The 11,388-nt window shown below is 39.6% G+C and overlaps 2 protein-coding genes across 5 annotated transcripts in view; one reads left to right on the forward strand and one right to left on the reverse strand.

Moving 5' to 3' along the window:
• The window catches only part of nub1 (negative regulator of ubiquitin-like proteins 1), an 8,609-nt gene extending 4,166 nt beyond the window's left edge, over positions 1-4,443 (forward strand). For all 3 annotated transcript variants that reach the window (XM_067434440.1, XM_067434441.1, XM_067434442.1), the window contains exons 9-15: positions 1-97; positions 195-302; positions 1,269-1,421; positions 1,502-1,648; positions 3,170-3,244; positions 3,318-3,498; positions 3,913-4,443. The exon at positions 1-97 is cut by the window's left edge and continues 90 nt beyond it. In XM_067434440.1, the coding sequence (XP_067290541.1) occupies positions 1-97; positions 195-302; positions 1,269-1,421; positions 1,502-1,648; positions 3,170-3,244; positions 3,318-3,498; positions 3,913-4,073 (922 nt within the window). In that variant the 3' untranslated portion in view covers positions 4,074-4,443. The remainder of the gene's footprint in view (positions 98-194; positions 303-1,268; positions 1,422-1,501; positions 1,649-3,169; positions 3,245-3,317; positions 3,499-3,912) is intronic.
• Positions 4,444-5,102: 659 nt separating this feature from the next.
• Positions 5,103-11,348, reverse strand: crygn2 (crystallin, gamma N2). Of its 2 annotated transcripts, none has more exons than XM_067435173.1 (4): positions 10,625-11,348; positions 6,662-6,910; positions 5,592-5,737; positions 5,103-5,459 (listed from the first exon to the last, which is right to left on the reverse strand). In XM_067435173.1, the coding sequence occupies exons 2-4, from the start codon at positions 6,824-6,826 to the stop codon at positions 5,324-5,326; spliced, it is 447 nt and encodes a 148-aa protein (XP_067291274.1). In that variant the 5' UTR covers positions 6,827-6,910; positions 10,625-11,348; the 3' UTR covers positions 5,103-5,323. The 2 variants fall into 2 exon arrangements, with proteins under 2 accessions (XP_067291274.1, XP_067291275.1); XM_067435174.1 differs by lacking the exon at positions 10,625-11,348 and adding an exon at positions 10,175-10,232.
• Between the last annotated feature and the right edge of the window lie 40 nt (positions 11,349-11,388).

Consider the following 11,388-nt stretch of genomic DNA (forward strand, 5'->3'; position numbering starts at 1 on the left):
GGACTGTCTGAACGACGCCAGGCAGAGACTGTCCCGGGCCGAGGAGTGCTTCCAGAGGTGCTACGGAGAGCACCAGACCCGCCTGCAGAGCATCAAGGTCTGTGAGCGACCGCGTGTGTGTGTGTGTGTGTGGGTGTGTGTGTGTGTGTGTGTGTGTGTGTGTGTGTGTTCACTGCATGTGTCGTGTGTTTCAGGGCCACACCGGAGGAGAAGACGTGCTGTTTCTGAGGCTGTATCTCCTTCAGAGCGTGCTGGCGTACCACGAAGGAAACAAGAACCAAGCCTCTCACAAGCTCAAAGAAGTACATGCTCTGAGTTTGAATTATTCTGTCTATTTACCTCTAAAAGAACCTTTACTAACAGAAGTGCAGATTGTGATTCATCTCAGTGATCTGAATCTTTTGATTCCTTTGACTGCTCGGTGATTGAACAGTCAAAAGATTCAGATTCAGATGTTTGAAACCAAAGAATTCAGAGAGAATCTTTGTATAATTTGCTTAAAACATTTGTTCAAAAACACCGCTCAAACTCCCTCACGTGCATTTTCACATTAATGCTCTAGATGGCAACAAAGATATACTTAGCATGTAAGTTAGTAAGAAAAGTAAGTACTTACTACATACTTACTTACTTTTTATTATGGGGGTTTAGGTTTTTGATTGAGATTTCCATCTTTTCTGAGGTGAGCTGTTAGAATCGACCTGAATGCCAGATGTCCAAGTCATATTTCACTCCAATATCAATATATAAAATAGAAAATAAAAAGGTAAATAAATAAATATGCCATTAATATAATAAATTCCCCCCAAATTTCCATGACAATTTAAATGCATTTAATTGTCTATATAGAAATCATGAAGACACAGTAACAACGATAAAATGTGTCACAATTGTAGAATACGACTTATTTGATTCATATGGAACATGACTCATTTGATTCTTATAGAATGCAATGCATTTGCTTTTTATAAAATATGACTTGTTTGATTTTTATAGAATATTTAAAAATGTATTTTCTTATAGTGATATATTTTATGGAATATAGATTAAAAAAAATATGTCTGGGTTTTGATACTTAAAAAATTACTCATTTGATTCTTAGAGTATGACTCGTTTGATTCTTCAAGAGTATGACTCGTTTGATTCTTCAAGAGTATGACTCGTTTGATTCTTCAAGAGTATGACTCGTTTGATTCTTAGCCCATGACTCATTTGATTCTTCTAGTCCTAGAGTGTAACTCCTGATTGTCTCTCTGTGTGTCGGTCAGGTTGAGCGTCTGTTCGGTCAGTTGTGTCTGGATCCAGATAAGATTACTCAGCTGATGAGTTTGGGTTTCTCAGAGCAGGACGCTCGTTTGGGTTTGAGAGCGTGTCGAGGAGATTTATCAGAGGCCGCGCTGCACATCACGCAGAGGAAGAAGGTGCTGCTCTACACACACGTAAATGACCACCGCCTTCACTCACGTGACTGTGAATTAAACGTGTGCTGATGTTCCTTTAGGAGAGGAAGGAGACGAAGGAGAGAGAGCGTGAGAAGAGGAGGCGGCGTCTGCTGGACATCAACACGCTGGTGGAGCTGGGCTTCAGTAAGAGAGACGCGGCCAGAGCCCTTCATCAGGCCAGAGGAGACGTGAACAAGGCCTACGGGGTGAGAACACACACACACACACACACACACACACACACACGAGACACGGCCAGAGCCCTGCATCAGGCCAGAGGAGACGTGAACAAGGCCTACGGGGTGAGAACACACACACACACACACACACACACACACACACACACACACACACACACGAGATGCGGCCAGAGCCCTGCATCAGGCCAGAGGAGACGTGAACAAGGCCTACGGGGTGAGAACACACACACAGACACACACACACACACACACGAGACACGGCCAGAGCCCTGCATCAGGCCAGAGGAGACGTGGACAAGGCCTACGGGGTGAGAACACACTCACATACACACACACACATACACACACACACACACACACACACACACACACACACACGAGACACGGCCAGAGCCCTGCATCAGGCCAGAGGAGACGTGGACAAGGCCTACGGCGTGACCGTGCGTTCACACCGCCGCCGGCGAGAGCGTCAAAATTCGCTCTTGCCGCCCTGACAACGACGCTGTAGAAAGCTCCGTGGACGTGCTGCCGCTCTGACGTAGATCGAATGTTTTTTCTTTTTTCAAACTGTATTTAAAGAGGCCGCAAATCAAACAAGCATATTGATGGATATACTAACCACAAGTAGGGTATAAATTAACTTCATGAAATCGTTTAAATGTGAAAGTAAGAATGAATTGCATACCCGCTGAACAACGAGCGTTCTAGTGCCTATAAAATAGTGTTGCGCGACTTCTTAACAAATTACACATCACTATGAATGATCTTGTCATAAATGATAGGGAAACCCGCACAGCAATGATCAACCTCTCCTACAAATTGCATGGGAACTAATGTGGTCGGAACCAACGTTTACAGGCCTGCGTTCTCTGGATTTCTCTCAAGCGGAGCACTTCTACATTCTGACTGGTTGCCGCCTGTTGCCGCCGAACCGCGTCATAGCTCATTACCATAAAGTTGAGCTGATTTCAACTCTCCTCGACGCCCAAATCGTCCAAGACGCGCCGCGCCGCTCTCGCCGGAGCTCGCCGCCCGGCTCCCATTGAAAATGAATGACTTCCGGCCAGCTTGCCGCTCTCGCCGCCGGCGGTGTGAACGCACAGTGAGAACACACTCACATACACACACACACACACAAATATGAACACACACTCTTACTCTTACACACGCATGCACACACTGAAAAATATGAACACACTCTTACTCTCACACACACACACTTACTCGCACGCATGCATGCACTATATAAATGTTTGTGTGTGTGTGTCTATATCCATCCATATTTATCATAAGCATAAACATAAAAACAGCTATATTTATTATTAATTAATTAAAAATTAATATATATATATATAATGTGTGTGTGTGTGTGTAAAACTGCATCCACATACATATACACACACATTTATATATCAAGAAGGCAAAGTTAAGTTTATTTTAGTATATTAAGTATGTAATAAGGTGTCCGTGTTTAATGCTCGAGTGTGTTCTGATGAGACGGATTGATGCTGCGATGTTCTTCTGCAGATTCTGTTGGACGGCGCTGAGGCTCAGGCTCAGACTCAGGCTCAGAGTTCAGACAGACAGGTCAAACTGGATCAGGTGGGTTAGTGTGATTTACACTCAGACTTCAGCTGTGAGATCATGAACCTGACGTGTGTGTGTGTGTGTGCAGCTGGTGTCGTTCGGCTTCCAGCTGGACGTGGCTGACTCTGCGCTGAGGCTCATGGGAGATGATCTGGAGTTGGCCACACAGATGCTGTTGGATCATCAGGGTGCCGTTCCTCCTGAGCTCCTCTCGCCTTCTCCTCCATCCTCATCCTCAGAGGAGCCCAGCACATCCTCCGACTCCACCGGTGAGATCGGCAGCACCAGCGCTATCAGAGAACACACACACACAATACATGACCAACACACACATACAATACATGACCAACACACACACACACACACACAATACATGACCAACACACACACACAATACATGACCAACACACAATACATATATATATATATATATGAAAATATGAAGAATGCATATATATATATGCATTCATATAAAGCTGTATATATATACACTACTAGATATATATAAAAAAAAAAAAATATGAAGATATAAAATGACTACCTTGTATCGATGACGATGGATTTTTTTCTTAGTTAGATTATGCATGGGTATGAAATTGGCATTATTTATTATTAATGAAATTAAGTCATTATCAGTAAAGCCTGCAGATGTTGAGACTGTGTGTGTGTGTGTGTGTGTCCAGTGTCAGTGTCCAGTCCTCTGGATGAGGAGCTGGTGAACGAGGTTCTGGAGGACATCCCCAGACATGAGGAAGACTATCTGGACGTCACGCTGGACGAGGAACAGGAGCTCATGATGCACATCAGATCCCGTCTGGACAAGCAGACCACGTCCTCCGGCTGAGGCCAGGCTCACCGCACACACGGATCAGATGTGTGTGTGTGTGTGTGAGACAGAGAGAGAGAGAGGACGAGTTCAAGACGTCTGATGCAGTTTTCTTTTCAAATAAGGTTGAATCTAAAAAAACAACCTTAGATTTATACAATAATAATAAGTTAATTTCAGTCAAATCATTTGAGTTTCTACATGATTGAGGACGTGTGTAGAAGAGCTTTATTTGAAGATCCAGTCAGGGAAGGTTTTTGTTAGCTGGTGGTTCTAGACACTCTCCAGATGAATGTAAGCGCTTTAATCTGTTCTGATTCTTCTGTTCAGGTTCATACGGTTCTTCTTGAGAAGATATTAATAAAGATTCACTCTTTGTGAACATTTACGCTGTCTATGGTGCAATACCTCATTTTTCATTCTGCAATATCCATCTAAATATGTGTAAAATTAGTGTTTAATTCAATTTTACTAAAATAAAGTCAACCTTTTGATTTATGACCACATGTAGTCCCTTATAAACGTTCTCCTAGTCTCATGCCACAGATGCTCACCTACTAATGCTGTGGGGTACTTTTGACTCATTTTGTGGTTTTATTTATGATATTTATATGAGTTCTAATTAAGACAAAATTAAATATATTTGTACATTATACATGTATTTGTCACACTGTAGGACCCTTTAAAATGAATCAGTGAAGCTAAATGGGTGGTTTTAACATTTTTAAAAGTCTCTTCTGCTCACTTTGATCAAAAATACAGTACAAAATTTGAAATATTATTACAATTTAATATAACTTTTCTATCTGAATATATAGTCAAAGCTGAATTTATCATCATTACTCCAGTCTTCAGTGTCACATGATCCTTCACTAATCATTCTCAGATGAGGATCTGATGATCAACACACATTTATGATTATTATCAGTGTTTGAAACTGTGATATATTGCATTTTTCAGGATTATTTTATGAATAGAAAGTTCAAAAGAACAGCATTTATTTGAAATAGAATCTTTTGTAACATTATAAATGTCTTTACTGTCACGTTTGGTCAGTTTAATGTGTATAAAATCAAACTATATACCCTATAAAATGATATATAAAATGTAAAATCTCGACGTTGATAGATGCTGTGCCCGAGTCAGTGACAGACACAGAGACTGTTGTGTGATAAAATACCGTCTTGGTTTTGGTTTTCAGTGTTTATTTTACATGTTCAGAGAGAGAAGGAAGGGCTGAAGATGGAGGAGAGCTGCGTCTGGAGGGTTTAGAAGTAGTTGACGATCCTGCGGATGGACTGGATGTTGGGATTCTGCGCCTGCCACTCGTTATGGCTGCAGTAGTTTCCTCTTTCCACGATGTACATGCGACCACGGAAGTTAGGCTCTTCATACATCACCCACCTTAAGAGCAGTGTGAGAAGACCAGATTAAACTCTAAACTAACGCTAAACATATAGACACAATGCAAACTTAGAAATAAGTATAGAGTAACTGCTCCATGATGTGGACAGAAAGTCGAGGGATTGAACTCACGCTCCGTCTCCGAACACTCGGACAGAGTTGACGCAGTTGGTGTTGAATCCGCGGCTCTGGAGGAAGGGGCAGTCGTCACAGAACTCCATGCACTGACCAGTGTAGTTACAGCCCTCGAACATCTCCATCCTGTAATGCTCGCCGTGCTGACAGACAGACACAAGCACACGTTACGGCTCCAGTTCACGTCTCTAGGCTTCTCAATACATTTCTGATCTGGAATTGCATGCAACTCTTTCTGCATTATATGAAGCATGCACATTTATTGTGTGCATGGAATAGCTGGATTTTCTAAAGTATGCAGTATACAACAAAATTGCAACTGCAGTATGAAGTATGCATAACATGCACAGTATGCAATTTTCCTGTATGCATGGATAGAATAACACTCAACCTTTTCTAAAATATGCAGTACACAACTCTTCAGAAGTACAACTCTTTCTATTTCTGAAGTATGAAGCATGCATACTAATGCACATTTCCTGTATGCATGGAATAACACGGTGCACTTTCTAAAATATGCAGTATACAACAAAATTACGCAATTTCTGCAGTATAAAGCATGCATACTATACACAGAATACACATTTACTGTATGCATGGAATAACATTCTACATTTGCTAAAATATGCAGTAAAAATTAATATTCTGTGTGAGATGCTCTCAACTTCACTTTCCAATGAGGTTATGTGAAAACATTTATCATTGTAAAATGTTTTTTCCATGCATTACTTTTTTTTAAAAGCACAAAAACTGTAATGTCGTTATGTTTTCATGCATAGCTTTATTAAAGTGATGCATGAAATCGTGTCATGTTCATAGCATTAAGAGCCTTGCTAGTGTGTTATATTTAGGGTGCAGATTGATTTTGAGTATGCAAATTTCCTGTATGCATGAAATGATGCATTGCTAAAAATATTTCTAAAGCAAATTGCAATACAGCATCCCATAATGCAATGCTCTCAACAACTGAATTTGTATTGCATTGATGGTTCCATAAAGAACCTTCAATCTTTTTTTTTTTTTAAAGATTGTTTGGGAACCGAAACTGGTTCTAGTGCATGTCTTACCATCTTGATGGGCTTGCAGGAGCCCATGTGATCGTTGTGGGAGTTCCAGCGCTGGAATTCGGGATATTCTCCGCGCTCCAGGATGTACTGCTGGCCCTTGAAGTCGGGATGGTCGTAGCAGATCCAGGCGCCGCTCTCCACACGGATGGAGTTCACCCTGTTCATGAAGCCACGGTCCTGGAAGTTATCGCAGTCGCCGAAGACATCCAGCCGCCTGCCGGTGAAGCAGCGGCCCTCGTAAAACACGATCTGAGGACGACAAGAGCGTCAGAGGAGTGTGTGCTTCAAACCAACATCATGAGGATAACATCTGGGGTCTTTCTGTCAAACATCTACGAGAAACTGATGTCTCACAAGTGTTAATAAAGGTTAAAATAATGCCAGAAACTCTCCAAGCCAAGGTTATTATAGTTAAAAACTAAAACATAAAAGATTTCATTATTTTAAAGAAAATAAACATTAACTACAATAAAATATAAAAAACATAAAACTTTATTATTTAAATTACAACTAGTTCCTAAATCAACGTACTAAAATAACAATAAATAAATTAACTCTAGACATTAAAAAACTATTAAAAATTACAAAAACACAACATTTCAAAAAAATTACAAATTAAAATGGAACATATTAAACGTTAACAAAAATAAAAACTATATAGACAAAAATAAATAAAATGACAAAAACACAACAAATTTACAAAAATTTAAGATAAAAAAATAAAATCTGGAAAAACATAGAGATTACAAGTTTTTAAAATTTTAAGTAAAACTAAAGTGGAAAATATAAAAATAAAATTGAATTTAGAATTATTACCAAAAACTAAAAATGTATAAAACTATTTAGACATAAAAAGGACAAAAACACACAACCAAATAACTATATTTTATAGAAAAGTAAAATATAAAATATATAGACATTAAAAAACTAATAAAAATTACAAAAAAAACATAAAATAACTAAAATTAAAATGCAAAATATATTTTTTTAAATCAAATTTAGAATATTACCAGAAATTCTAACTTATAATTCAAACTATATAGACAAAAAAATATATAAAAAAACACACAACATTTAACTAAAATGAAAACAGAAAATACCAAAAGTGAAATCTATTTTAAAATATTAACAAAAACTATAATAGTATATAAATGACAGCAGAAATCCCACGGCTCCAAATGTGCAGGGGCCTAAAACGAGGACCAACATTGGCCTCAATATTCACAAAGGCCGAGTAAATGCACAAAACTTCAGAAGGGATTTTATGACGATCCATAACCGCTGAAGATGTTTTCAGCTAAAGGCTGGCTTCTGTGAGAGAGATGGTAGTTCTCTTGACTCGACCAATCAGATCCTTACCTTTCCAGAATACTGCGACATTTTCCACTGGATACTGTCCAAACTGACCCACACGTAAGAAAGTGTGACACTGGAAAAGTTGGACAGCTCAATATATACAGCCAGTCGCGTGCGGCTCGATATCGCGAGAGCTGCCCCACAAAGGTCACACAATGGAGGGCTTTAGGCTTCTGCTGATGGGACGCTTTCCCGTCGCTCTCTGCTGATTCTGGGCTTTGACTCCGGGCCTTCAGTCAACGCCACAATAGATTTTGCTTCGCTCGACTTTGTGGAGCCATTTTGCAGAGGTGAGGCTTGTGTTCAGATGAACTGCTGCAGTGTGTATGCATTCATACAATCCACATGATATGAAATTATACTTCATCTGGCCTCTGGCTCATATCTGAGGGTTTGAGGTGAGACGGTCTGAACATCTGGAGAGTTTTAGATGGAAAACAGACAAGCATCGATCACATGTTCACATCAAAACTGGAATTGAATCAAAAATGAATCATTAATTCAGTCTTAGCTTCACTCAACAACAGTCCTGATACTTTTATGAAGTTGTCAGTGTTTGTTCTTTGAGTAAATAAGTTAGAAAACCTCAGAAACTGCGTCTGTCATTGTGTGATTGATTCTCTGGCCAACAGGGTTTTTATCACACACTGCTTTGGTTTCACATTCATTACTGCGCGGGTAATTAGACTTTAATCAGATCATCTGTCCGGCGTTTATTACTATCACAATATTAATCTGGTTCTGAATCACATTCATCTTGTTATACATTTATAACCCAGTGGATTGAAACGCGTCACCAGAAATACAATATCTGGATCATTGCTCCTGAACCTGCTCAAGTTACTTCATTTAAGCGTTTACCAATTTAGGCATAACTTTATGACCACCGTCCTAATATTGTGTTGGTCACGCTTTTCCGTTCACGCTTTCCTGATCCATCGAGGCATGGACTCCACTAAACCCCTGAAGGTGTGCTGTGGTATCTGGTGCCAATATGTTAGTAGCAGATCCTTTAAGTCCTGTAAGTTTTGAGGTGGGGCCTCCATGGATCGGAGTTGTTCGTTCAGCAGATCCCACAGATGCTCGATTGGATTGAGATCTGGGGAATTTGGAGGCTGAGTCAACACTTATCCTGCTGGAAAGGCCACAGCCACCAGAGAATACCGTTTCCAATGAAAGGATGTACATGGTCTGCAGCAATGCTTAGGTAGGTGGTGTCTAAGTAACATCCACATGGATGTCCAATCACGTTACCCAACGTTTCCCAGCAGAACATTGTCCAAAGCATCACACTGCCTCTGCTGGCCTGCCTAGTGCATCCTGGGGCCATGTGTTAATTCCACAGGTAAGCCACACACACACAGCCAAACAACCACGTGATGTAAAAGAAAACGTGATTCATCAGACCAGGCCACCTTCTTCCATTGCTCCGTGCTCCAGTTCTGATGCTCACCTGCCACTGGGTGGTGCTTTCGCCTCATACACAACAAACTGAGCTGCTCTGTGTATTCTGACAGCTTTCTATCAGAACCAGCATTAACTTCTGGAGCAGTTTGAGCTCCAGTAGCTCGTCTGTTTGATCGGACCACACGGGCCAGCCTTCGCTCCCCACGTGCATCAATGAGCCTTGGCCGCCCATGACCCTGTGGCCGGTTCTCCACTGTTCCTTCCTTGGAGCACTTTTGATAGATACTGACCACTGCAGACCGGGAACAGCCCACAAGAGCTGCAGTTTTGGAGATGCTCTGACCCAGTCGTCTAGCCGTCAAAATCTGGCCCTTGTCAAACTCGCTCAAATCCTTACGCTTGCCCATTTTTCCTGCTTCTAACACGTCAACTCTGAGGACAAAATGTTCACTTGCTGCCTAATATATCCCACCCACTAACAGGAGCCGTGAAGAAGAGATCATCAGTGATATTTACTTCACATCATAATATAATGCCTCATTGGTGTATACCAATTATCTGGTGTCAATCTTAGTCATTTTAACTTACAATTGGATTATTTGACACGAAAATGAGCTGGATGATAAAGAGCTGAAGTTGGCCATTGTTCAATTACATGAGGACGATGGAAGAACTTGGAAGATAATTTTCATATTTAACAAAACAACACAATACATCCCAGAATTCATCAAATCATTTGATAAAACTTACTAATCATTCTGTCAGTTTTCCTCAAAAGTGATGTTACTTCCTGGAGGATGAAGTCATGCTTGTGTTTTGCAAGTTCAAGGGATTTTTACAAATGTTTGTGATGCCCTTTAATTTTAAGTAAAAATCTTCTCTTTTTTTAAAAGTTAAATTATTGTTGTGTTTTAATTTATACTTATTTGGTGTTCAATGGAGTTCAAGGCTATCAATTCAATGAAATTCAAGGCTACCATCAATATTCTTCAAAATATATATTTTTTGTGTTCAACAAAAGAAAGGAACTCATACACGTTTGGAAGAACTTAAGGGTGAGTAAATAATCACAGAATTTTAATTTTTAGGTGAACTAACTCTTTAACTTAAGAGATGTAGCACGTCCATGAACGTGATTCAAAGCCCACATCAAAGTTATTTATCGTTCTTAAAATAGAAGTAAAAATAAGTTGTTAATACCTTTGCAGTGATATAGCCTAGCGATGTGGATATGGCTCTGGTTTACACCAGCTCTGCAATTCACCGGCATCATGTCGACGACAGATGAGGTAAAATCACACTGTGATAGTTTGATAATAAAGTATATTTGAGACTAGGCTATCTCTAACTATAGTTTGACTGAGCCCCTTTTCATTGCAGTATATAATGGCTCTTTCGGCATTATCCTGAACATTATAAACTTTCATTTCATGCGTCAATGAAAAGAAGAAATCTCGGGAGCGCGCGTAACCGTCATTTTTTTATTTTCCCGGCAAAAACGTCCCGCGTTATTCGCATTAAAATCAGACTTTCATACACAAACTAGGAAGTCGGCGAATGTCTTGTTTTTAATTTTCGTTACAAACTGTTTATACATTGGCAATAAAAAAAGATTATTATGATGAAAATGAATACACATTACACTTAATTTAACCGTTTTTATTCCCTTCATTACTCTAATTTACTAAACAAATATTGCATTTACAATTTAATTTATCCAATTACTTCATCTGCCCAATGATGACTGATATCTACAAACATTTTAGGCAGTTTTCACTACAAAAACAAGTGAAATGAATAAGAAATTATATTTTACACTAAATTTATATTTCCCCCATGACAAACATTACCTCACCAAAGTCTCATTACTGATATATTATTTAAACTGTATAGGATATACATTTCCAATGTGTATTTGTAGCATTGTTTCTAATTTATAAAAAAATGTTGGCACCTAAAAAGCA

This window comes from Pseudorasbora parva, chromosome 24, assembly GCF_024679245.1.
Source record: "Pseudorasbora parva isolate DD20220531a chromosome 24, ASM2467924v1, whole genome shotgun sequence".
In the NCBI taxonomy this organism is placed as follows: Eukaryota; Metazoa; Chordata; class Actinopteri; order Cypriniformes; family Gobionidae; genus Pseudorasbora; species Pseudorasbora parva.

What these genes read in the sequence shown, in the direction of transcription:
- crygn2 (XM_067435173.1), bottom strand. Translation starts at nt 6,826, where the DNA reads ATGAACAGGGTGAACTCCATCCGTGTGGAGAGCGGCGCCTGGATCTGC. An exon ending in CCTGCAAGCCCATCAAGATG is followed by an intron (nt 5,738 to 6,661) that starts GTAAGACATGCA and finishes TCTGTCTGTCAG; the next exon opens with CACGGCGAGCATTACAGGAT. An exon ending in CGAGTGTTCGGAGACGGAGC is followed by an intron (nt 5,460 to 5,591) that starts GTGAGTTCAATC and finishes ACTGCTCTTAAG; the next exon opens with GTGGGTGATGTATGAAGAGC.